At 41.8% G+C, this 27471-nt stretch overlaps 2 protein-coding genes across 2 annotated transcripts; one reads left to right on the top strand and one right to left on the bottom strand.

Moving 5' to 3' along the window:
• The first annotated feature begins 1775 nt into the window (after window positions 1-1775).
• Window positions 1776-13468, top strand: cfap97 (cilia and flagella associated protein 97). Its single transcript, XM_083765415.1, has 6 exons — window positions 1776-1933; window positions 2158-3056; window positions 4045-4174; window positions 4487-4791; window positions 10921-11080; window positions 11585-13468. The coding sequence occupies exons 2-6, from the start codon at window positions 2202-2204 to the stop codon at window positions 11710-11712; spliced, it is 1578 nt and encodes a 525-aa protein (XP_083621541.1). The 5' UTR covers window positions 1776-1933; window positions 2158-2201; the 3' UTR covers window positions 11713-13468.
• Window positions 13469-13600: 132 nt separating this feature from the next.
• slc25a4 (solute carrier family 25 member 4) lies at window positions 13601-15993 on the bottom strand. The gene is made up of 4 exons (XM_083765416.1): window positions 15799-15993; window positions 14572-15058; window positions 14273-14413; window positions 13601-14111 (listed from the first exon to the last, which is right to left on the bottom strand). The coding sequence occupies exons 1-4, from the start codon at window positions 15907-15909 to the stop codon at window positions 13954-13956; spliced, it is 897 nt and encodes a 298-aa protein (XP_083621542.1). The 5' UTR covers window positions 15910-15993; the 3' UTR covers window positions 13601-13953.
• Window positions 15994-27471: the final 11478 nt, after the last annotated feature.

The following is a 27471-nucleotide window of genomic DNA, read 5'->3' on the forward strand; positions in this document are numbered from 1 at the left end:
GACCACTACAAGCTAAAACAACAATTGGTCAGACAAAAGTGAATTTAGATTTTAGGGAAACTTGCGTTGACTATGTCTTTAAATGGACAACATTACCCTTGTTGTCCACCTTTGTCCTTGTAGTATCCTGTGCGGTGATGGTTTTATACAAGTGTGTGGCAGCCACATCCCTTCCCCTTGGGGTGACCTGACAGCCATGCCAAGTGGTTGGGGTACATACATATACCACATGGGTGCAAAGTTCTTCCTGAATGACCCGTCCCGGTTTGTTTCCCGACCAGCTGCGGCCAGACCATTTGCTGAATGTCATTTCCCTATTCTCCACTGTCAAGAAAGGATTCAAAATACCCGAAAATGTATTTAAGAAAGAAATGCCTCCCTCCCCTTACAGTATTTCTTCCAGCTCTACCTCCCTTGCATTGGCATGCAAATTCCACGACAGTGACCAGACAGGTTTATGTGGTGTATTCCTTAAAGTCCTTTTGTATGAGGGCATTGGCGTTTCATTGCTGCGTGTCAGTTCTAGGGTCTAACTAGGTTATTACGAAACCTCCGTGACAAATTGTGATTTCAGGGGACGCGCCTCAGACTAATCCTTTTCTTGTTAGAGATGCATTGGGAGGGCAGTTACTTTGACATAATAGAGCCACAAGGGAAACCCAGCTGATATGCTCTCATATGCCTTCACTAACTGACATGAGGGCTCATAAATATATCATATTTCATATGGAAATTCTGTTATAGTCAATGTTTTTCTACATTGTTGTAAAATCTAAGTTGGACTAAGCAACCCAAATTTGGAACACAATAGATCTAGTGATGCTATTGCATAAGCACCCTTGTTCAGCATGACACTGCCTTTTTTAAACAGATTGTGGTAGGTTAATATGTTTGTGTAACCTTAATTTTAACCCCTTAAATCTAATCAGGACCCCAGGAAGACTAGAGGCCCAGTCATGTGTCTCTAATAGGGGTCCTTCAATTAACAAACAAATATTGTTGGGTGGAATAATGCGGTTCACGACTTCAGGCCTTGTAGACCGGTGCACAAGCTCACAAAAACGAAAGGCCTATGTCTAATCTTAATGGTTTATTTTAATTATTGTTTTAGTAAAGGAAAAAAAGTATAGAATTGTGGTTTTTGATCATGCAAATGGCAAATATGGCATCATACAATTTGGTGTGAATATTCCTACGCCTATGTTGTGGACTCACTCAGGATGGACTAGATCACTATAGATGACTGACTGACAGATGTATAGACTATCAAATGTCAAGGAAAACACTGACAGTTCAAGACCCATTGATAGAAATACTGTATTTTTTTAAGTAGAAAATGAGCTATAATAACCCAATCTCAAAAATGCTGTGTTTGTGTGCGTGTGCGTGTGCGTGTGTGTGTGTGTGTGTGTGTGTGTGTGTGTGTGTGTGTGTGTGTGTGTGTGTGTGTGTGTGTGTGTGTGTGTGTGTGTGTGTGTGTGTGTGTGTGTGTGTGTGTGTGTGTGTGTGTGTGTGTGTGTGTGTGTGTGTGTGTGTGTGTGTGTGTGTGACCAGTTACCAGTTACCAATTATAACTCTATGGGTACTGGTCACCAGTACCCGAGAGAAATTACTATAATCACCCGCCGTTAGAGTAGACACTTATTTGGACCAGTAGATGGCGGTAATGCAAAAAATAATGCCGCGTGCAGCCGTAAAAATAAATAAATAAGTGCGTTGTCAGGAAGTGACGTTCCCTAGCTACACGAGTCAGCTTCAACTTCCTTCAAGCATTATTTCCTGATAACAACAAGCAATGTCGATGTAAATCAAATTGTTTAGTGAGTCTTATATAGCTTATATAACTAGATACATACAATATATAGCATCGTATAGGATAGCAATATCTAAAAGAGATGAAACGTACATTGTTTTCTTTGCGGACCAGTCTATGGTGAGACACAGTATACTGTTAGCCAAAATTGTTTTCATACACTGTTACCTACCTTAGCTTACCTTTAACCAAGTAAAACGGGCATGTTGTTGTTTTAGCAGCACCATGAATGAATCATATGCTGTCTTGTCACTTGATAATGAGACCGTGGGAGAGTGGTGGAATGCACATGATGAAAGAAAAAGATGATGATTATGATGAGATTACCTGTATTTATTTGACAGGTAAAGCTTCTGCGTTTCCTCTACTGAAGTTGAACTAGGCTAACATGTTCAACCCCAAGGTAGTAAAAGATGAAGTGGACCACTCGTTTTTTGACAGTGACTACGAAGACGTCGGCATCACTAAAGATGGAGGGATGAAGGTGGGCAAGGATTCAAAGGATGAAAAGGGAGGCTTGCCAGTGCCCGAGCCTCTATGTGGCAGAGAGAGCCAGAAGACAGAGGCTCTTGAAGGTAGTGGGCCTCCAAGGACAGATGAAGCAATGGTTCAATCATGTTTAACCAAAGGAGTGGAAACTAAACGGGTCAACTATGGATCAGAGGTAGAAGATATAAGTATGGCTTCAAGCATGTCATCTATTGGCTGCAATTCAGATAAAGTGGTCCACACCGGAAGCGACGTAGAGATGTCAAGCATGCACTCTAAAAGCCCCAATGAAACATTCCTAGTTTGGCCAGCTAAAGACAGCGCGGACGACGACGAAGATGGCTATCACCAGAGTCAAGATGAGAGCGACGAAGAGGAAGAAGGTCTGCCGTCCACTCACAAAGCATCTGGCCTAAAAGCGGGAAAGGTAAAGACCCCTAAGAAATTCCTGAGGAAGCGTCACTCCCGAACTTCATCGGACACAGACACAGACACAGATAGCTCCTGTGGCAGCAGCAGTAGCAGCGAAAGCTGTGCTCTGGAGCCCCCCGCCTCGACCAAGGCTAAGACAACGCCACCCTCCACATCCACCAGAATGAGGTCGTCTAGTGTGGGCCCGGCAGAGCCTAGAGAAAGGCCCCATACTCCTCCTGTGGCGGAATCAGAAGACTCGGTCACAGACGTGACGCCCCTCTCCACTCCTGACACCAGCCCGCTCCAATCTCTGGACCTGACGCAGGCAGTGGTGGAAAAAGTACTCAATTCTTTACCTAATTAAAAGTATCAATGCTGCAATGTAGAAGGCTGGAATTCAAAATGTAATTGAAGTATTGGCATCAAAATGTTCCAAAAGTAAAAGTACTCATTGTGCAGAATGTCTCATTTCATGTTTTCAATTGTATAAAAAATATTTTGAAAATAGCAGATCTGAGGGGTACAGTGGCACAGTTGGTAGTGCCTCACAGCTAGAAGGTCCTGGGTTCGATTCCCGCTGGGGACGCTGTGGGTGCTTGCGACGTGTTCTCTCCTCCGTGTCATCAGTGCCCATACCCGAGGCGGGGTTGGCGAAAGGGCCTTTCTGTGTGGAGTTTGCATGTTCTCCCTGTGTCCCCCTCACAAACAACATGCAGTAATCCTGGTCTCTAAAAATCCTGCCTCCCCTTGGCCAGCCGGGGCGCCTGACGAGGGGAAAGGAACTGGTTGGAATAACGTGTTCCTTCCACACGCTATGTCCAACCAGGGAAACTCCCATCTGTCAGGTGTAAAGGAGCGACTTGGACACTCATGCATGAGTTCAAGTCCGTTGCTCTCCCCAGATTGGCGGAGGGTGTGTAGAGCCCAGGATCACATTAGATAATTGACACGGGTGAAAAATGGGTTATAAAATCGTGGGATAAAAAAACTAATTAAAAAAGAAAAGAAAATAGCAGATCTGCAAGCATCGCGACACAATGTTGTGAGTATGCCTTGTAGACTGTCTATTTTCAAATGGCTGGAATGAATATACTGTAGGGCTGAAGTGGTTACTGTATAATAATCCAAATTTACAAAGTAACTAGTAACTCAAGTTTTCAAATAATCGTAGTGAAGTAAAAGTACAATATTTGCCTCTGAGACGTGGTGTAGAAGTAAAGGTATTGGAAATTGGGAATACTCAAGTAAAGTATGAATACCTCAACATTGTACTTATAAGTACAGTACTTAAGTAAATGTACATAGTTACTTTTCACCACTGGACGCAGGGATCATCCAAAGTCAACGAGGCAGAGGACGGAGGTCTCCGAGAGCAGCAGCAGCCAGAGGACGGGCCATCTAGCGTCATTAGTAGAGCCGAGGAAGATGAAGAAGATGAAGCCTCGGATATGGATAAATGTGAGTCATGATTATGGATTCAGTACATATATTATTTTGTTACCCTTCAGCCTTTATCGGCTTGCTGATATGCGTGCTGTATTAAAATGTTATTTGTGGTGTTTTCAAATGGTGTACATGGTGGAGCCTTGGCTTGTAGACTTATGGACAGGATGAAATTGGAATGCATGCTTTTGTTTTTGGTAACTGACAAACAATATTACCAAACCAGGCGTTTCCTGTCTCTTCTAGAATATGCATGCTTGAATCAAAGAGGCATTCAAAGAAAACCATGTTTTTGTTTTAACGTGTTTCCATTATTATTTTGTTAAGATTCTTTTAGTGTGGAGAGTCAGCTGGTGGATGAGCTGGTCTTTACATGTCCTGGTGGGAGGAACAGGAAAAACTACTCGTTTTCCAATGATGAAGTCCGCCGCATCGACCGTGAAAACCAGCGGCTTCTGCGAAAGTTGTCTGCCAGGTCCAGACCAGCTAGCTCAGTGGGTGTGAAGAGACCTACAGCTAGCTCAGTGGGTGTGAAGAGACCTACAGCAAGCACCGCACCTGGACCAGTACGTGTCAATCACAGTGGGCTCAACCGACACCGGGAGCAGCAGCGTATTGAGAGGGAGAACCTGGTGAGTTTTGAACTTATAATAATCCTCTGATCTCTAAAAACGGACCCGAGTTGCACTGTAGGCTACTTGGTGCGCTCTTTTTTTTCTTAAAAAAAATCTACACCAAATCTCTAGTTGATCTACAAGCTTGAACACGTTGCATTGTGAGCGTGAAGATCGGCTATTGTTTTTAGCAAATGTTCCCCGCAGAATAAGGATACTGGACCCGTCTGAAGTGAGTGTTACTGTACTGTACTGTACTATACTGTACTGTACTGTACTGTACAAGCCCTCCTCCCTGACCTGTGTGTGTCTTGTGTCTGTGTGTTAGGCTGTCCAACACTTGGGTGGTGAACAAAGGCTATAACGCTATTTTTGTGCTCGGACACAGGGACCCAGGGACACACACAAATAGCTGTCTCTATAGGAGTGGTTGCACCACTCAAATATTATCAAATTGTGTATGAAGGGGAGGAAAATATTTTCTTTTGACTGTGTGGGGTGTGGGGTGTTCAGCAGTCTTTTCATTATTTGTTTTTTTAATGCCTTTTTCATGCAAACAGTAGACCTCAGATCTTATGTTGTATCAGTGACGTAGAGTTTGTGGGGGCCACGGGGCCTCTGCCCCCATGAGGATTTGGACCTGAATATATATATATTCGCCCCCATGACGATTATAAAAACATTTGTCTCTGTGTTGTATTGATTGATTGATTGAAATATTTATTAACAGTTTGCAGAATTACAATTCAGTACATTTCAACTCAATACAAATACATTTAACTGTGAGTGGATGACCCAATAAAGCATTACACTTGTTTACGAGAGGGTCCACCTTGTTCAATTCATCAAAACATTTAGAGACGTACAAATAGACAATTCTATGGACAATTCTAGGATTCTGATTTTACGGGGGCCAGTTTCGAATTGCAACGGTCTGTAGGTGCCCTTTGAGAGTGGTTGATTCAAGGGATTTGCATGTCTTAATGACTGTTGGTAGGGCGTTCCACATTTTGGTGGCATACTAGCAAAAATAATTTTGTCCCTTGTTTGTGCCGAATCTGGGTTGCACAAGGTTTGTTGCACTCCCTCCCTCTGGTGACTTCGAAAAACATATCCCCCCCCCCCCCCCCTCACCCCACCCGCATAAAAAGAAAAACAAAGTATAGAGGATTGTATTTTATATCTGGGGAGTGACTGAGGCAGGGCTTCGATGTGTATCACAGTATGAGCTAGTAAGTTTGGCATTACTAGTATCTGGTAGATACTGTACAGCAGGGGTTCCCAAACTTTTTTGGACCAGGTACCCCTTTTGGGGTAGATATTTTTCCAGGTACCCCCTCATCCTCGCAACACAGATAACAATATATTTACAACCACAAGCAGTGTTTCCTGCAGGAAAAAGCTTTGGCATGGTGCTGGGCGCAGGCCGCAGGGTGCCTTCTTGCGTCGAACATTTTGATGAATTAATTAATTTGATTCAATAATTAATGAATAAGATTAATAAATTAAGATTAATTTGTATTATTGCTCTTGTATTGCTATTGGAGACACTGGGGGGACACTGGGCAGGCACTGGGGAGGCACTGGGGAGACACTGGGGAGGCACTCGGGAGGCACGCAGGGGGACACTGGGGAGGCACTGGGGAAGCACTCAGGGGGACACTGGGGAGGCACTCAGGGAGACACTGGGGAGGCACTCAGGGAGACACTGGGGAGGCACTCAGGGAGACACTGGGGAGGCACTCAGGGGACACTGGGGAGGCACTGGGAAGGCACTGAGGGGACACTGGGGAGGCACTGGGAAGGCACTGAGGGGACACTGGGGAGGCACTGGGGAGCATGGGGAGGCACTCAGGGGGACACTGGGGAGGCACTGGGGAGGCACTGAGGGGACACTGGGGAGGCACTGGGGAGGCACTGAGGGGACACTGGGGAGGCACTGGGGAGACACTGGGGAGCATGGGGAGGCACTCAGGGGGACACTGGGGAGGCACTGGGGAGGCACTTGGGGAGGCACTGGGGAGGTACTGGACATTTCATATCACACACACACCATGATTCACTAGCCCCTTTTTTTTTTTTTTTTTTTTTGAGGGGGCTTGGGGTACCCCCTGGCTATGCGTCGCGTACCCCTAGGGGTCCGCGGACCCCACTTTGGGAACCGCTGCTGTACAGGACAGCGGTGGCCTAAAGGAGCATTGGTTCCCAACCTTTTTATACTGAAGCAAGAAAATATTAACTCTGCATGTACCACCATAATAAATAACAAACTCTGTCTAATGACTAATCAGCACAACTGATAATATTTCTAATGTGATTAATCCGTTCTCAAATCTTCTATTAACAGCTAGGTGTGCTGTCATACTCAATTCAGCACGACTGGATAGCCTATTTCAACCAATTTCTTGGTCAGAAGAACTTCCTGTAGTAATATAAATATTTCATTCCACTTTTGTCTTTTTTCTCCTTTTTTGGGCGACTCCTCTGTACCACCAGAGGGGGGCTCAAGTACTACTAGACTAGTGGTTTGGGTTAGAGGAGCGCACTTGTTGCTGGAAGGTTCCTGGTTCGATTCCCCAAACTGTCAGGAAAAATAAATCTGGGGTAGTGAATGACATCACTTACCCCTCCCCCAACACCACTGAAGTACCCTTGAGCAAGACACTGAACCACCAACTGCTCCAGTGGAGCTGTTCAGTGGCTGGTTGTACTGATTGATTGTCATGCTTCCGAAGGAGCCGATCCCATATGGACTTACAGGACACTTTTTACAGTTTACATAAACAATGACAATAAACCAACATGAAAGTTTGCAGACAATGATCAAGTGAATACTAAACTGACTAATACTCCCCAGATCCTTACAAGGCATATTACATAATATACAACATACTGTAAAAATGCACCATTAGGCCTATAACAGGAAACACATGTACCTACTTGAAGATTTTCTGTCACATCCGCAGGTTTGCACATGGCAGTCATGCCTGATGTCCCCAGCGACTATTTGGTTATTAGAATTGTATATACTGTCAAAGTGTCAAGTGTATACTATACCTATTTTGTTTACATATTTAGAAGTGAGTTAATGATCAGAGTCATGATCTGCAATCGCCTTCCACCTTCGTGTGTCATATTCACACAAAGGGATTAGCAGTGATGGTGTTCACCTGCAAACAGACACATGCACACAGACACTTGTAAAGTGATGCCTTTGCTAGCAGCAGCAACATTAACACATTAAGTTATCATTTGGTCATAGTTACTGAATATCATAAAATAAAACAATATATGAAGCTTTTCCAGGAACCAAATTTTGATATTCCCCTTAAAAGTGCAGGTTAGAAATCTGTTTGACTATTGTAGAGGCAGTCAAGCAGACCTCAAGGTGTTATCTGGACCCTATTGGAAACCATTTTAAGTTCTCAAAATGTTTTCCTGTCTATATGTTACAATGGGCCATGTCTAAGCATCACCCTCACCTTTTCCAACTAAGATGTACAGTAATCAATAAGACTAAGCCTAATAGTCTGACACAATCCTTATTCAGAAGATTACCTTCATGACCATTCCTTCCCCATCCAATTAATTATAATATCCACAATACAGGAGACTTTGTAGCAATGACCTCTGTTTCCCAATTAACCATCAGATGTGAAGCTTTCCGTACTCGGGGTCCAGAACCAAATAAGTTACAAGTGGCAAAGACAGTCATTCTATGATTTCCTTTAAATTATGTTCATGTTTGTTGTAGCTTGTGTCTGTGTGAGAGACTACGCGGTGGTCCTTTCTAGCTTGGTGCCAGTGTGTGAGCGCCATCAGTGAAAGTGGACACGGACGGACATGGACAGATGGTAGCAGGTGTCGTGAAGCAGCAGCCGTGGAGTGACATTATATCATAGTTCATCACCCTACGTCACTCTCCACCAGGCCCTTAACCCCAGACTTTAACTCCTCTTGACCACACAGTGGGAGTGATGTTTACTATCTCATCTTTTGCATGCTAATTTATGTCTAAATGTAAAATGTATCACATATTCTGCTTTCTGACAAACTAATTCAGCATAGGGGTTCATCTATTGCTCGTCAATATTGCTATTGATGCATGCTATCGTGGAACATGTTCCTAGAACAGACTGTTCTCTCTGGGGGCTCACTGTCTTTCACCATCAGTTCCTTCGCCCTCGCTTCTCTCTATTCTTAGAGTGAAGTAATTGAATATGCTGTGTGTGTGTGTGTGTGTGTGTGTGTTTGTGTGTGATGATGATCTTTAGATTCATCCCACACGTTACATGTGTAAGACACCTCATTTTCAAGCATTAGAGTACGACTGTTTCTATTGATTTCAAGATTTATAGTTACATACAGTATTCTGCCATACCATGTCAATATGGTCAAACCTATCCCAGATAGATAATAGTCCTGACCTCTGAAAGGCCAGTTAAATTATATCATATATCGGTATAACAAAATGTCAAAATGGTCAAAGCTTTCCCAGATAGCCAACAGTCCTGACCTCTGAAAGGCCAGTGAAATATAAGTCTTTCCAGTTTCCAATTGCCTCTTTCCAGTTGCAATGCTTTCTGAGGGGTTTCGCTTACCAAGGAAATTCCAGAGGGCTTGCATATGGGGGTGTGACTGCAAACTGCATATATCACTTCTGAGCCTCCAGCCCACACAAGTTATTTTTAACTGTCTCTTTTCAGTCCTGCAGCGTGCAGAACCATTCATTTTTATTTATTTATCTTTGTCGCCACCAGGCCGAGACTACGCTTTGTCTGTCTGTGCGTGTGTACGTCCGTCTGTGAACAGCTAAGCCAGAGCAGAACCTACTCCCCAAACATTTCTGATCGGCCTATTATAGTGCCACCATCTTTTTTTTATTACTGTTTTGTCCAAACATCAGGGAAATCAGTATTTCTATGGTCATGTGATCGAGATGGATCTGTCCGATTTTTCATATTCCATCCTGATTTGCTAAGATATGCATCTAAAGTTTGCAAGAGTGGTTTCCACTTTGAACAAAATGCCTCAAATCATGAAGGCATGTGTGTGAAAGTTCACACATGCCTGTTTTAGCGGCACCACTAGGCTGATGCATTCCGAACATTGCTGGTCCACAATAACCTACCTGACCTAGCGGAGACCTGTGCTCTGAGGAGAACGTTGAAACAACTTGAAATTAAGTGTAAAATTATATTTTATTTAAAATGTATTATTTAAATTAATGTCTAAAAGACACTGATATCATCATACTGTCTTTAATTTTTTTGCAACTTTGATTGATTGAATACTTTATTAGTCAAAATTGTATACAACACATGGTACAGTCAGACCTTTAAAGCATAACACAAAAAAGTGCTGGGGACTTGTTTCCATTGTGGTCCAATGTATTCAATTCATAGTAACACTCATAGTAACACAATCAACAAATACACAACACTATAATGTACAAAGGAGAAAAAGGATCTGGAGTCCTGAGAGTTGATTTGTCAGGATAGTTTTCTTTTGAAGAAGAAGAAGAAGAAACCACAGTGCTTTACATCTTTTACTTGACTATTCCAGGCTTTCTTAAACACAAAACACTCAATGTGTTCCAAATTGTACATAGAGTGAATAATTCCGTTTCTGGGCCTTTAAACTAAATTAACTAATTAACGCCATACAAGCCTGTTCAGCGTTCACAACTGGCAGGAGCCTGCTGGTTGTTCCTTGATTCAGATTAATTGAAGGATGATCAAGCTCTGGGAAGACCTGCCTGAGCCTAGGCTTGCTAAAACAGTGTCTTGTTTTAATTCTCTTCTTAAAATAAGAAAAGGCCTTTCCATAATCTATCTTATTTTATTGTTTGATACTCTTAATGTTTTCTTTCTCAGTGCACTTTGTATTTTAAATGTGTTATTGTGTTTTATTTGAATATTGTATAGATTCTTCAGTGTAACTGAACTGTAAAGCACTGTAAGTTGTTTTGTAAATATCTTGATATATAATGGTAAATACTAGTATCTTTCTACCATTGTATGATCCCTCACTTAAAACTATTAAGCGTCTGATCAGATGACGTGTTATTCAACTCACGGAAATTGAGGCTGTTTGTATAGTATTTGTGGTTAGGAAAATGACTTGTACCATGTATTTTCTTGAAAGGCTTTCTTGAAGAAGTTGGAGTCCATTAAGCCCACACCTGGCTTGAGGCGCTCAGAGCAGCTTGATGACTACCAACGCCAAGCTACTTACCTGGGAAATGCCTCAGTCTCCATCTACAGGCCTGCCACTAAAAAACAGTCATCCAGCACTTCCCCTCCAGGTAGGTGATTTGTGACTAAAGTTGTTTAGCTTAGCAGACCTTTTATCTAAACAAAAAATGCCAGGCTAAATTGCATGTAGGATAGGCTTGAGTAACATTGATGTCTATTTCTTTATGAAATCTTTACACATGCATTTATCCCTCCTGCATTTGCATGGAATGATATCTGATCCTCAAAAGTCTTAACATTTTGGAATTGGTCAGCGATTTCCACACCTGTGCCTGTGGTGTTAGCTCTCTGCTTCCAGAATTGACGTCGGAATTGTGAATGCTTTACTCTGATTCACTCATTTTCAATCACGCATTATAGAGGGTATGCGCATGCATAAAGTGAGTGGCAAAGTGAGTTTAACGTTGTTTAATGCAAACAGATAGGACATTTCTGTTTGGATGTATGGGCTGTCAAGGCCAGAAAGTAGTTTTTTGCCACTCAAAGTTCAACTTCTGGGTACGATGGTGTCACGCGCATACCCTCTAAATACCCTCTGTTCTGGTTCCTTGCAGGTAAGGGTCCACGGCGTCCAGGCAGTGTTGTCCATCACACTAGGGCAGCTTCTTCGTCAAGTGACTCCACCACCAGACCGAATCCCAAGTCCAATAAAGTCAGTGTGCCACGGCCAGCTTGGAGCTGAGAGCAGTACTATTAATAGAGCGTATACGTGTGACATCATCATCATACCCGGAACGTTATGCGGGAATGCCGACTAAGTGTCAAAAAAATATTCTGGGCTTGACAGCCCATACATCCAAACGGAAAAGTCCTGTCTGATTGCATTAAACGTTAAACTCACTTTGCCACTCAATTTTCTACTCACTTTATGCATGTGCATACCCTCTATTGCCAATATTCAATGGATTATGTGGGGTAGAATGTCCTCAAGTCTATTTGATGGTACTATTTCTAAAAATTAAAGTCTGGGACTAGGAGTTAGCAAAGCTTGGATCATTTAATGAGATCAGCATTATTTGAATGATAATGAATAGCTCTGATTATTGCGCTTTTCTAAGTACCCAATGTTGCTTTATATAAAAGAAGAGGAAGGACTCCATTTCTTTTTTTTTTTTTTTTTTTTTTAAATGTTTTTGTCAGTTTCTGTTTTACTCAAAGACTTTGCCCAGTCCCCCTAGTGAATGTGTTGTAGACGCATTCATCTGTAAATTCCAGGACTCTCTGTATGTCTGACTTTCCTCGCATATATCAAGGGCCGTTCATTCGATCAACTTCACACTTATTGGCGAACGTATTGCTGCCCAAGCAGTGGTGAAGTACATTTACTTCGCTACATCTCGGAGACATGTACTTTTACTCTCCACTACATTTATTTAAAAAACTTTAGTTACTATAGTTACTTTGTAGATTTCGATTATAATTATGAAACATACATTACCCACTTCAGCCCTATATTTCGGCCATTTGAGAATAGCAGATCTACAAGCTCACAATGCGTTGCATATACATTTTGAACTTGTGGAATGGGACATTCTGCATAATGAGTACTTTATATTTTTGGTACTTTAAGTACAATTTTATACCAATATTTTACTACTTTTACGCAAGTAATTTTTGATTACCACAATTTTACTTGTAAAGGAGTAGTTCTACACTGCAGTATTCATACTTTTACTTAAGTAACAAATGTGAGTATTTTTGGGTGAGTACCCAAGGAAGTGCAGGATAAAAGCAGTTCTCCAGAACCATGCAGCTTGCTCAGAACATTCCGGACAGCTGCATACTGAGAACTAGCATTCTAAATAAAGGGTTGGGCTGTTAGCTTTTATTTTGAAAGGTTGCTCATTATAATATATATTTGCTATCATTATAATATATATTTGCTATATTATTATACATATAGCCTGTATAGTGACATCTCTGTTGAAGTGGCAAAGGTATGACATCTGTTGCCAATTGTTTACAGTTATTCAGAGTTTCACTTACAATGATAACATGCGCATAATAGTCCTACATGCACTCTTTGTTTCATTAAAGAAAATGTGCGATAAATTTGTACGCTTTGTAATGCATATTGAGAGCTATGCTAGTGCTATACTGAAATATTTTAGATAAGAAATATTTATATTTTGATTTTGTGTAATGTTTTCCATTATCAAATAAAGCTTCTGCTTGGCGACATCTTGCTTAATGGCACTAATTTTCCATTTTCACAGCTTGAAATCTGTTAATTATTTTCACAAATTTCATTTGGGGCACTATTACCACTTCTCCCCAAAACATAGGTAAATCAAAAATGGGGTTACAGGTGTCCTATAATCTAGCCTGTTAAATTCTAACTGAGTCACAACAATGGCTGTGAATGGCTAAAAACACTACATTACATGGGGCAGTGTCAATGTTGAGGTCTTATACAAATATAAGACGTTAAACTTCAAAACGTGTAAGGGTTCATGTCAAGGGTGGGTATTGTGTGTCCATTTCTAGTTGCAATTTCATTGGCAATCAATGAATAGCAGTGCAGCAATTAGTCAGGTTTCCAGGAGAAAATATATGTTGACAACACAAAACAGAATTATTTTCACGTTTATTCTTATTAAAAGAATGTATGAGGTCAGGATCAGAATGAACATAAGAAAATGTGGGCCTCTATAACTTTTACAATCCAACTACATTAACTGTATGAGGAGAGGCGATCCACAGTCCCACTGTGCAACCAACCTGACTTACTTAGCCTTTTGACACATCTTAAAATAAAATATATACAGGTTTCCGGCATGAATCCGGGCCAAATAGGCCCACCTTTCCTGGTCTGTCTCAAAGGGGTACATGCATACTTTGATTCACCACAAGTTGTTATCAATCTATATGAAAATAATTAAGACATAGGCGACAAGAAGGGTTTCCTTGGGGACTAGGAGGTTTATGTGCGCTTCTTGATCTCATCATAGAGCACCAACACGAAGGCACCACCGGCACCTCTGATCACGTTGGACCAGGCACCCTTGAAGAAGGCCTTGCCTCCCTCGTCCTTCGCGATCTTCTTCCAACAGTCTATTGTGCCCGTGTACATGATGTCCGCTGGAAAGTGACATATGGATTAACAACCTATACACCGCCCATTGACAGGTAAAATGCGTTATGACGCCAAACTTAACAAATGTATGGAGTCCTAAAACACAAGATTGGATGAAGTCACTGTAAGATTTGTGATTTCATGGTGTGACTAATGGGATACTCACCTCCTTTGCGTCCCGACTGCATCATCATGCGACGTCTGACGGTGTCGAAGGGATATGAGATGATTCCAGCCACAGCAGTGACAGACTGAGCAATCATCCAGGTAATCAAGATGCTGGTATTCTTGGGATCAGGCAGCATACCTAAGAGATGAAGTTGGATCAAATAAATACATTTTTTAAAAGTCAGTCAGTAGTAGGTATAACATCCTCTGTGTCTGTTTTAACCCAATTAGGCCTAACTAATTCTGGCAGGTTTGCACTTGATAAGAATAAATGTCCCAATCTTAGGCCCAAATCACCTTTAGCTGTGTCAAAGCATCCGAAATAGGCCGCTCTGTAAATGATAATGCCCTGAACAGACACGTTGAATCCTTGGTAGAGACCACCAAAGCCATCGCTTTTGAAGATCTTAGAGAGGCAGTTTCCAAGGCCAGAGAATTCTCTTTCAGCTCCGGCTTTGCCAACGTCGGCAGCAAGCCTTGTTCTGGCGAAGTCAAGGGGGTACACGAAGCAAAGGGATGTTGCACCAGCTGCGCCACCAGATGCCAGATTTCCAGCGAAATAACGCCAGAACTGTGTTTTTGGATCCACTCCACCCAGGAAGACCTTCTTGTACTTGTCTTTGAAAGCGAAGTTGAGGGCTTGGGTGGGGAAGTAACGGATCACATTGGCCAGATTACCTCTCCAAAAGGAAATAAAGCCTTGTTCCTTTGGGATTCTTACAATACAGTCTATGATTCCCTTGTACTGGTTCTCCACTGCGATCTGCTTGCTGACATGTTGCACCTGTATGCAGAAGGAAATTAATGATAAAGTTTGCCTATCAATCTTAGCCAAATATTTGCGAATAGGAACTTAATTGTCACCCAACTGAGCAATTTTTTTGTTAATCATATTACTATAGTTTAAACAACAAATCATTTTAAGTTGAATAACTTTAAGTAGCAGGCTAGTTGTAGACTACTTGCTGGCTACAAGAAGGTGCCACTTGAGAAGAGGTTGTGCATATTGGGTTACATGCTTGGAAGTTAAATTTAGGAATTTACTTACACTGACTTACAATATTACAGAGGTGACCTCTGTAATATTGCATATGCAGAAAGACTAATAGACTTAATTCAAGCAACTTACACTTAAGCTACACAATCAGGATTCAACTATAGGCTATAGTGCAAGTATTTGACTAAACCAAGTGTGTATTAAATCACCATCTCAATAAAAGCAATAATTTAGGGCAGCAACGAGTCGCATGCCTAAAACATCTCAATTCTCCACACAATTTATGGCGCACACCTCCAGCAATCATGAATTATCTCACCCAATGACACTAGACTTAAAGAGGAGCTTTGGGAGGCTTGGATCCACAGAAAACTAGACATTTCCACCCTGATTTTCTTTTCTTTTCTTCTTTATTTATTTATTTACTTTATTGGTTGTTATGATTTTCTCCCCCCGGTTTACCAGTTTTACGCACTTTACGCACAGACCAGATCCACTGCCATCGACATTTGGATCAATTATCTTACCTGCAGCAACAACTTGACTCTCTCAATAGGAGCCACGGCTGTCTTTGAGACGGCAGCAGAAATGCCACCAGCCAAAAAGTCCTTAAGGAAGCTCATCGCCGCGTCCGACATGGCTGAATCTTGGATGTTTCTCCTCGTGCTCAAAAATCACCAAGGTCCTCAAGGAAACCCAGCGGCCGTTCAAGTGAACGACGCCCCCCCATCTCTCCTAATATATGAGAGCTCCTTATCGCGAGAATGCGGGGTGATGGATTTGCACGTTGTCGAACAGTTTAACGAGGCTGAATAAATATCCTAGGTTAAAGTTCAAAACGTGCGCCATGTTCAGGAAATACATTTTCGGCTATAATGCCCAGGGACATTTAAAGGGCATATTGTGCATCTCTTTCTTGAAACTTGTCTTGCAAAATATATATAGACTATAATCTCATTCCCTTTATGCCTTTAAATTGGCATCAAGCTGGTACAGCAATTTAGCAAGCATCCTTCTCCATTGGTCCAGGCGGTAGGGTAGTGGAGCCTAAAATGAATGAGTCTTGGAAGGCATTCATGAAAATGTGATTCAGGCTGTCAGCAGTCGAATTTACAATGAAGGTTAGGAGGATGCGTTATTATGGATCACCTGAATTATTGGTGACAAACAAATTAACAAACAAACAGGGCCTGTATGTATCCATACATAGGCATGGATGTATGGGCCTGGCCAGCACCCCCATTTACGCACGTATTCCAAGAGGAAGCCACGTGGATACATTTTGCGCGCTGTGGTGTTGGTGCACGTTAAGAATTCCCCTTGAGTTTCAACACTGGTTTCAAACGCTTCCTGTCCCTTAATTGATATACTATTTGATCGGTACGTAGAGCTCGGTACTCCCAGTCCCTACAGTCCTACTTTTTTTTTTGTAGCGTGTCCAGTTTTGGCACCTGTTGCTGTTGTAGTAGCGGTAGCCTATGTGAAGAGTGAGGAAGGGTTGTTAGTGTGGAGGCAAAGAGCAATGTGATATAAGTCAAGATATCTGCTTGCCTTTGACACGTTTCGTTGCACTACTGGGATTGAACTCGGCATGGCAGCACCACCATTATGCAAAATATGCCACCAAAGACAGTAATGTATATTTTGTTTGTTAGTTACATCTTGCGACCTCTTATCGTCAATGATTCATAATAAATACTTGCAGATTATGCAACACAACAGTGACAACACACAAGTTGCGATTTGGTTTTCACACTATGCGTGTCGAGAGTAAATAATTCCCTCCAATACCCACAGCTTCCCTCCCAGTATTTCTTTACACTGCGGGAATAGCTGAGGGCTGGTTTCACCCAACACCACTAGAGTCCAACGAGCTCCTCCTTTTTGCTTCCTATATGATTAATTCCTGTTCACACATAGAAATGTCTATTTGTATGTCTCTAAATGTAAACAAGTGTAATGCTTAATTTCGCTGAAATTTGTTATTCGCCAGTGTGTAGTAATGACCTTTATGCTTAATTGGGTCGTCCACTCACAGTTAACAGAGTTTGTGCTTGAAATGTACTGTAATTCTACAAACTGTTAATAAATATTTCAATCAATCAATCAAAGGTAGGCAGCGCTTCGTTAAATTACCACAAGATGGTGCTCCTTCACCGAATTGATCGAAGTTAACAGTGGATAAAGTAGGCTGCGCAGCACCTTCTCCTACATTTCCCAAATGTATGACCAATCATTGACCAATTGACCAATCATTACTACTTATTTATTTCAGTAGGTTTTATGTGATCTTTCATATTTTTAATATGAATATAAAACTAGAAAAGCAGTTCCTGCATAAACTTGCAATGTAGGCTATATGATCATGATGTACACTACAGTATAGAAAATGTATTTAAAGATATAGAAAGAACAGCGTATGTGCATTGGGCATATGGCATATAGCCTATAGGCCTATAAAATTACATCGATCAGGGATCTCCATGTGTGGGCAGCGACGGCTCCAGAAAATTGTGACTGGGGGTGCTATGGGGGGGCTGGCTATAGAGGGGGCTAATGAATCTTGGTTTACATAGAAGTCAGTCAATTGGGCTTGTTTTGAGGGGGGGGCTCCACCAGAGGGGGACAGTTTTTAATTGCAGCGTCCGTAGGTGCCCTTTGAGGGCGGTTTTTTAAGGAGTCAAGGGATTTGCATGTCTTAATGACTGTTGGTAGGGCGTTCCACATTTTGGTGCCATAGGAGCTCAATTAATTTGGTCCCTTTTGTTTGTGCCAAATCTGGGTTGCACATGGTTTGTTGAACTCCCTCTGGTGTTGTGGGTGTGGACTTCGTTGACATTAAGGAAGTATTTAGACAGGTACATGGGTATCTTGGTGGTGTATCGAATCTTGTGGACCAGACCCATTGCAAGATGCTGTACTCTGTCGTAAAGTTAATACTTATTTTAATACTAATATTTTGTATTTATTTTTAACTCAAATTAACCAATAGATCTTTGTTGTATGGAGCTGGATAATCTGGCCAGTGGGTGGCAGCAGAGAGCTATAAACTCTCTTCATTATTAATTAAGCTGAAATGCTTCTTGTTCATCATCCTGGATTTATAGTTTCATGTAATATAGTGTCACTCACAGAAAATAACTATAGGTTTACTAACTGAATATCTCTAATTATCAATGATAAGCAAAATAGGCCGTTTGTTGTGCAGCTGTGGTGGCCTATATAGATACACACACACGTGCGCGCGCACACACACACACACACACACACACACACACACACACACACACACACACACACACACACACACACACACACACACACACTAAGCCAGGCTACACACACACACACACACACACACACACACACACACACACACAGTTGTGAAAGGATATACGGTGTGACGTGTTGGTTTGGTGAGATCATTGTTGGGTGTGTGTGTGGTGGGGCGGGGGGGTAGATTTGCATTATGAGTATGCAGTGCCATGACGAAGAGCTGCAGGTGTCAGACAGACTGTTAACACCCTCTGTCTTCAGCAGACACACAGACAGACATACGCGTACACACACACACACACACACCCACACACACACACAGACACTAATGCATATGGACACAGTACTCACACACTCACACATACATAGAGGGACGCGCGCACACACACACACACACACACACACACACACACACTCAGATGAACCACCATCCACGATACTGCCTCTTAAAAGGCAACAATGGCAACAATCTTTCTATTCCTAGCACCCCCTACAGTCTACCTTAGATCAGTAGAGATTCCAGGATAAGAAGGATTATGAAAGTCAGACAGGGTTAAAACCCACAGTCATTATAGGGTCATAACTCACCAGCATGGAACCACCGCTGCTTCTGACTTCAGAATAGAATCCAGGTTGAAGCTCAGCACAGAATCTAACAGCTGCCTTTTCACTATTACACAAAGATATGAGCACAAACACTCTGTAAAATAGTGTTAATTTCACTAAGAGAGTACAAATGGCTAACATCAACACTGTGTACTTACTGTGCATGTACAACACTGAATTGAAAATAATAAATATTGCAGTTGCAGACATGTATTCCACCCAAAGAACAAATAGTTTCAGTTCACCAGCCAACAATTCTCTCATGATTACTGAAGTAAACGACATATACCGTTATACCTGGATGTTAAAATCTTGTGTGTGTGTGTGTGTGTGTGTGTGTGTGTGTGTGTGTGTGTATGTGTGTGTGTGTGTGTGTGTGTGCGTGCGTGCGTGTGTGTGTGCGTGCGCAGCGTTAACGATAACTGTGGAGTATCTGGCTCACATGCACAGCATAACGGCAGTGGTGTAAAGTAACTAAGTATACATTTACTTAAGTACTGTACTTAAGTACAATTTGTATTTGTAAGTACAAGTATTTGTATTTTACTTCCAATACTTCTACTTCTACTCCACTACATCTCGGATCTAAATATTGTACTTTTACTCCACTACATTTATTTGAAAACTTTAGTTACTAGTTGGTACTAGATTTTGAATATTACTACAAATCATACAGTAACCACTTCAACCCTATACATTTCAGCCATTTGAAAATAACCAATCTACAAATGTGATGTATTGTGAGCTTGTAGATCAGATATATTCATAAGATGTTCATATATTTGAAAACTTGAAATGGCACATTCTGCATAATGAGTACTTTTACTTTTGGCACCTTAAGGTCATTTTGATGCCAATACCTTTGTACTGCCTAACATTTTGAATTCCGGACTTCTACTTGTAACGTATTTCTAAATTGCAGTATTGATACTTTTACTTAGGTAATAACTTTGAGTACTCTTTCCACCACTGATAATGGTGCAGCCGATCAACAAAAGCCAGAAGCCTTCCAGCGAGAGGAGCACGAGGGCTGCAGCAGGGAGTACGAGCTGTTTATTCTAACAATGCTGGACGCATAATGGCATCCTGTTTAAATGCACAGCGCTCTAATGCAATCCCCTTGTCTCCAGTCCCACAGAGTGGGATGCACACTGGGCACTCCTCGGTGCAGAGAGTAACAGGGATTATTTAAGTGCTTCCCACTTCTCTTTGGTGCCATTGTTGATCTGTTTAAGAAAAAAATCTAAGAAAGTGACTGGAGGCCACACACACACACACACACACACACACACACACACAGACACACAGACACACAAACACGTACGAAGTGTTGTGTGTGTGTGTGTGTGTGTGTGTGTGTGTGTGTGTGTGTGTGTGTGCGCGCGCGCGTGTGTGACCGTGTGTGCCAACTAGACGAGGTTAACTCAGTGTCATGATGATGATGACCAGGGTCTCACTAATAACAGCGTGATGGAAAAAGCAGAGCAGCTATAGTGGGCACACAGGCATAAACACACACACAGTGTCCAGTGATGAAGGAGGAAATCTGAGCAATCCCCGTGACCAAGACGTCTTGAGTTTTGGAGAAGTCAAATGTCTGCAAACTCTAATTATTAATATCAATTGGCATTTGGCACCAGTAATGTCTGGGTGACAAGTCTGTTCCATGGGACTCAGATGGTTATTATCCTTTGATAACGCATGGCCTACTGACCACAGTAAGTTAATTGGTCAGAATCAATATAGATACATCAATTGCAAATGCAAACTTGCCACTAACTAACGGTTACAATATTCCAAAATGCAACTTGTGAACAACTTATATCAATTTTTATAATTGGTCATACAATTGCAGTGAAAATTGCTGATTTACAGCCTCACAATGTGTGGTGGGAGCTATTTTCTTTTAAATACAAAAAATTTACTTTTGCCCAAAATAGCCTATTTTCCTTTTTTCTTCTTCTTTGTTTTTTCTGTCAATACCGGTTTATTTCTGTTCCTCTTCTGTAAACATTTGTAGTACCCAGTCTCTCCCCAACGCGGTGAAAGAACACAGATTGGCAAACCGCAATTCCGTCCATACACACTAGAAAACCCCAAAATCCATACATATTTCCGCTTGACTTCCTCCTTTACAGTGCGATACATGTCGCTCCAATGAACTGCAGGGGCCAATGAGGCATCTAGCAACTTTAACAAAAGCACAGGAAAGTACAGTTCCATAAGGTCTGCTAACAGGATTTAAACCCAGTTTCCACTGATGAATTGAAAATGGAGGACGCCCAATGTAAACAAGCCTTTCTGATTTTCTGGGCACCCGTATAATTCCAAATAGTAGCAAATAGTGGCCAGGGCTTTATATCGCATTTGGCAAATTAAACGCCGTCCCAAATAGTGTCCGGGGGCTATTGTTTTCATATGCCATGTTGATGCCTTAGACATGAATTCATATTGGGTGAAATAATGAGGGAAATAAATTAATGACATCTACAGTATCTATAGCTTATTATTACAGGTAACACAGCATTTGATTTCTTGGTAAATCGCTCTCTGTGTGCACATTGCAAAGACACATATACACAAACAAGAAATATTACATAGTCTTATTTTTCACGCTGGCTCCTTTGTGCATCTTTCCTGCTCTCAAGTTTGCTCATAAAATTAGGCCGTGTTATCAGGCGCTCCGCTGAGTCCGCTCCGCTGAGTCCGCTCCGCTGAGTCCGCTCCACTGCGGTGCCTATGTCTATGGTTGAGAGTGTGGTCTGGGCATTGCAAATTTGCAGACTTCCGCCGTGCCCATGTCATAGCTTAGGAGGCAGCCATTGACTAGGTCGCTACTACACGATTGGCTGGTAGGGTTTAGGCGGCTCCCATTGGCTAAGGCGGCATGGGAGCCGACTCCCATTGATGACTAGGTCGCTATTAAAAACGGGCCTGTTGTATGTCAGGTTTCACCTGACAAAAAGAAAAGGAAAACAAGACTGAATCAACAACGTGCCAGCAAGCAACAAAGTACTCTTTTCCATTCTATTAAAAACCTTGTGAACCTTGGCTGCCCTCTCTTAAAGAAACGGTTCCACTCAAGCTAGGAGTCAGTCACAACTCACAACAAGAGTATAATTCACAGGAAATAGGCCTAACTAATATCCATAGCACCCTCAAGTTGATGGTCCCTCTCAAGTGTGTTAACCAGACCAACAGAAATGCTTTCCATTCTTCATTCTACTCAAGAAGACAACAACCTCTTCAAAGCTTAGGATCCCTTAAGACCTGCCGGGAACAGTCTCAACAACACTCAAACGATGGGGGTTATCCGTATTTAGAATGACTTCTGGTAATGAGCGAGATTTTGACATAATTTGCACACTAGCAACTATGGTGTTAAGTTTTGCTTTTATGATTATTTCTGAATCTATAATCTACATTCTCTGTAATGAAGTGTATTTTATTAAATGATTAAGTCCAATGTGTTAGAAAGCAACTGACCGGAAGTCAGAGTGCATTTACAACACACCTTTCTGACACTATATCTGCAATTCAGATTAAGAGCTGGGACTCGATTAAAAAAAAAAATCTAATTAATCAGAGGCTTTGCGATTAATTAATCTAGATTAATCGCATTTTAATCGCATATCATTATTTGACCCGAGAACAGTGAGAAAGCAATTTTTTCAAATGGATTTTGGTATACTAGTGAATCAATGAATAGTGAATACATACGTTTAAGCAATAAAACATTGTTTTTGTAGTAATAGGGGTAATAATTCTTTATTGAATAATTGCACACAACTGTGCTGTAATCCACGCTACCATCGGATAGCCTTTTAAATCCTATTTCCAATCCACGGGGACAAGCAAAGTGATCTCAGCGGCTTCCTCCAGTCTGGTGAACTGTCTGCGGTGTCTGGTGGTGTTATTGTCTGAAGAGGACACGGACACTTGGTGCGCAGGTCCGTCTGAAAACTGTCCAGTGACAACGTTCCGCGGTGAAAAAAATGTTGCGATTAAAATGTGTTCCTTTTTTTAATGCATTAATTTTTCTGTAGTTAATTAATCGCAATTAATCGCAATTAGTCCCGGCCCTATGACAATCAATGGCATTTTGGTACAAAAATGTATTGCATTATGCAATTATGAATGTTTGAAATGGACTAACGCAGTGGTTCCCAAACTTTCTAGGCTGTGACCCAAAAGAGAGATTACACGTTTTCCCGTTACACAACATTGCAAGCTATTTTCACTACTTCTTAATATTGTTTTCAAATTTCTTTGATATTTCTGTGCTGTTCCACTGAGCTTATAATGCATTATGACCAGCACTTATAATGCCATAAATGTTATATGTTGTCATACATGATTATAAAAAATTATAATTATAATGCATTATAAATGTGCTTATTATAATGTGCATTATAGACTCAAGCTTAATATACAGTCTTACCATACACTATACAATTTGTCTTCTTTCACACAGATTCACTGATTCCTGATCAGTCGACACAAGATCGTCCAAAGACCTGAAAAGTAGATTGTTGTTACACAATACCTAATTACATTTGATAAATCAATTTGTTGGGTGCCTGTGCATGCTTGCGTGCATGTGTACGTGCATGCGTTTGCATGTGCGTGCTACACTTGTGTGTTAACATGCCTGCCTGTCCGCCATGCATCGTTGATCTTTTGATCGAGGGATAAGTCACCGGCTGTGTCTATCTTGATGTAATGGCCGGAGAGGGAGAGGGGGCTGTTTGACCCTGTGACCTTTCGGCATGGCCCAGCGCTCCTCAGTATCCAGAAGTCCTGTCAGTGGGTTAATGAGCGACGGCTGCTTGGGGCATTGTAGGGCGGCTCTGCTAGATGACCAGGCCGGATGACCACCCTCTATACTCTGACCCCTCTACCTCTGGATGGTCTCCCCTCTACCCCTTTAACCCCCTTCTCTCTCTCTCTTCTTCTGTCCCTTCCCAGATGAGGCTCTCTGCTAAAGCCTGGGTTTGTACAGCTGCTGCACAGCCTTTCCCTGGACCACAACGGAAGTGTACCGTAAGCCATGTTTATGCTAGCCGAGGACTAACTCCATGAGCATGCGTAATCACAAACACACACACATGCACACGCACGCACACACGGATATGTCCGCGTGCACACACACACACACACACACAAACACACACACACACACACACACACACACACACACACACACACACACACACACACACACACACACACACACACACACACACACACACACACACACACACACATAAAAATACAAATTTACACGTGCGCACTACACAGCACACCAGCATCACAAAAGTGTGAAATGTAAAATGTAACCAAAAAATGTCACTGTTAATTTAACTCACTGTACAAAATGTAACCAAATGATTACATTTGTAACTCTCCTTTTTTCCTTTCATTGAATGCAACATTTGTTGGTTGAACATCATCCTTTTTTTGACCAAAATGGGAAAAACAAGGAGACAGAGGCCAGCAGTTGCTTAACCACAAGAACCCTAGCGTCCTTTTCTGGGGTGATAATATTTAGTGTAGGGAGGAGAAGAAGTCGGGGGCCTAGTATGGAGCCATGCGTTAACTCCTCAAGTGTCAACTCTAGGGTGTCTCAATGTGAATCCATACTGAGCTTCATATTTCATTTTGAATGTTTGACCTGCATGCTTCAGGATTAATACTGTGTCACTTCTATAGTACTTGATGGATGTTAAAGGATGTCACTATATTTCCAGTTTGTCAACATTGGCCACATAGTTCAATATGCCGGTATATATATATATATATATATATATATATATATATATATATTTGTTTAGATATTGTGTTTGTTTACATTTGGGCTTTCTTCAGTGAACGTAACAGAATGTTCCTGAAAACCTTTGCCAATCTTAGCTGTAATTTATATTCTCTTCAAGCTAAAATTCACATCTGAAATGCAGCACTTTCCCCCACAATCCATTCGAGATGCATTGATGCACACATTGAAATGGCTTGTATTAGAGTAATTCAGTAAAGTAAAGAGTATTAAAAAAATTCTGCTAAACATGGGCCTACTACATTCATGTACAACATTAGAATGGTATGGTCCTTTTAAACCTATAATCTATACTCTGTTGCACTTGCACGACTGTGTTGCTCGTCGAAAACAACGCAACACATTGTGTGGCATTGTTGGCTATAGAAAACCTGTTATTTTGGGTGAGCGACACCGTCATACAACAGGGTATAAATTAGGCTTAAGACTTGGGCTTTACCACCACAACCACTGGCAAAAGAATGGCTGAAAGCGGCCCAACCCAGTGTGGACATTTGTAAAAGTGAACAGGGTAATGAATTTTAAACTGCTATAGTAACAGCTCTCAGACATGTGGTTTTAGTGTGTGAGCGTGGGTGGGATTGTGTGGATGTGTCTGTGTCTATGTATTTGTATGAATGTAGGGGATATGTGCATTAATGGGAGCTGGGGGAGGGGCTTATATGTGTGTATGTGCAGAGGATAAAGACCTAGCAAACCAGCCTGGCTTAGTTGACAGGTGACAAGGCTTGTTTTCAATGGGGATTTTGTAATACCAACAGTGGGGCAAAAAGCTGGGGTACCAAGGGACTTGTGAAAGGAGAGAAAGAGGACTTTTATTCTTGCAGTGCAGGAAGAGAGAGAAAGGGCCTTCCAGCTTTCTAGGGACTTAAGGATCTCACTAATCAAACTGCTCCACCGTCTAGCGCTCTCATTTTTATTCAAAACGCAGAAATGCTAAATCATTCCAATCGGATTGATCCCTATGTCAGTGCCTGTGTGGTATTTTTATTCTCTTTTTTTCAGCTCTTGTGTCCCCAACTTTGACATATCAGTCAAACAACAACAGAGCTGCTACAAAGACCACTGATCCAGAGCCAGCCTAATGGTTCCAATAACGTGGCACTATAAATGTAGTTGTTTTTAAATTAGCATGGCACAAGCTCCCTTGGAACGAATCACTTCAAGTCATCAGACACCACTTACTCTGTAACCAATCTGCTACTTACTACAGACATTGTTATTTTAGAAATTTATCTTAAAAATAGCCAGTATACAGTAAAGTGGAAACTTTAGCTACAGAATTAACAAGAGGTATGCAGCTTTCACTAAACTTTGTTTTTCTTTTTGCATATTGGTAGTATTTTGTTACAGTACATCTATCTCAGTATTATGTCCACATTACAGGCAAATTATGTATTCCGTATCATGCATGCATGTTGTGCCTCAGGGATGACTTTCCAAAATTATGCAATTTTTCAGACATACACATTTTATTACTATACCATGTCACAACTAATTACATTCTGGGATCTGGTAATCTTGAATGTATTAACAATAAAGCTATCAGTAGCAAAGTTGGTGTAACTGGTGCAAAGGTGACCGAGTGGATCAGGAGTGCAAATAAACAGAGTAATTGGCAATTGTATTTAAGAGAGGCACATTTTTTTAGGGTTCAAACCCCTGCTGTGACCTAGCCTATCTAACACAGGACATTTACGCAGGCAAACAGAACACCCCTCCCCAGTCACTTAAGTTCAGCACTACTGAAATGAATGGATGGAGGAGCTCTCATTCGCTCCATCACCATACTCCTTAAACAGGCAGAGATTAAATCATGAAATAATTTAGTGTTTGTGTGGTCTTCGCTGGCTGTATGGAGGATGGAGAGATGGATGGGAGAGGGAGCGAGGGAGAGGGAGCGAGAGAGAGAGAGAGGAGGGAGGAACACATAGCGAGAGAGATGGGGAGCGGAGAGATGGATGGGAGAGGAAGCGAGAGAGAGAGAGAGGAGGGAGAGATATGGGGAGCGGAGAGATGCAGTCCATATCAATGTGTGGGAACCACATGAGGAGAAATCCCTGGCCAACTTTCTTTTTCTACCCTCTTTCTCTCCATCATTTTTTTTTCATTTTTATTCATAGGGGTGGAGAGAAGGGTGTCACAAAAACATGAGGCAGAGGTGTGCATGTGTTTGTGTGTGTGAGTGCATGCGTGCGTGCGTGCGTGCGTGCGTGCGTGCGTGTGTGTGCGTGCGTGCGTGTGCGTGTGTCATCTCCCATCTATGTGAGTATTTGTGGTGTTTGGAGGAAGGGGTTGTCGGTTGGCTGATGCCAGTGGATGTAGGTGCAGGACTCAGACCAGGGCTGATAACAATAGTCACAGTGTTGTTTGGCTATAGTTTCGCCCGGGACTCTCGGACATTCTTCCCATGTCAGTATAATCACTACTGGGAGGTAGCTCCATTAAGGATTACCATATCATTAATTGTATCCATGACTTTTGT

This window comes from Protomyctophum parallelum (genome assembly GCF_964188405.1).
Source record: "Protomyctophum parallelum genome assembly, chromosome: 5".
NCBI classification, from domain to species: Eukaryota; Metazoa; Chordata; class Actinopteri; order Myctophiformes; family Myctophidae; genus Protomyctophum; species Protomyctophum parallelum.

Bases quoted from the DNA above. Each gene is read 5' to 3' on its own strand.
- slc25a4 (XM_083765416.1), bottom strand. From the start codon at position 15,909: ATGTCGGACGCGGCGATGAGCTTCCTTAAGGACTTTTTGGCTGGTGGC. The intron at 15,059-15,798 runs GTAAGATAATTG...TTCTGCATACAG, and splicing joins GAGTCAAGTTGTTGCTGCAG to GTGCAACATGTCAGCAAGCA. The intron at 14,414-14,571 runs GTGATTTGGGCC...TTCATCTCTTAG, and splicing joins ATGCTTTGACACAGCTAAAG to GTATGCTGCCTGATCCCAAG.
- cfap97 (XM_083765415.1), top strand. From the start codon at position 2,202: ATGTTCAACCCCAAGGTAGTAAAAGATGAAGTGGACCACTCGTTTTTT. The intron at 4,175-4,486 runs GTGAGTCATGAT...TATTTTGTTAAG, and splicing joins AGCCTCGGATATGGATAAAT to ATTCTTTTAGTGTGGAGAGT. The intron at 4,792-10,920 runs GTGAGTTTTGAA...TTTTCTTGAAAG, and splicing joins GTATTGAGAGGGAGAACCTG to GCTTTCTTGAAGAAGTTGGA.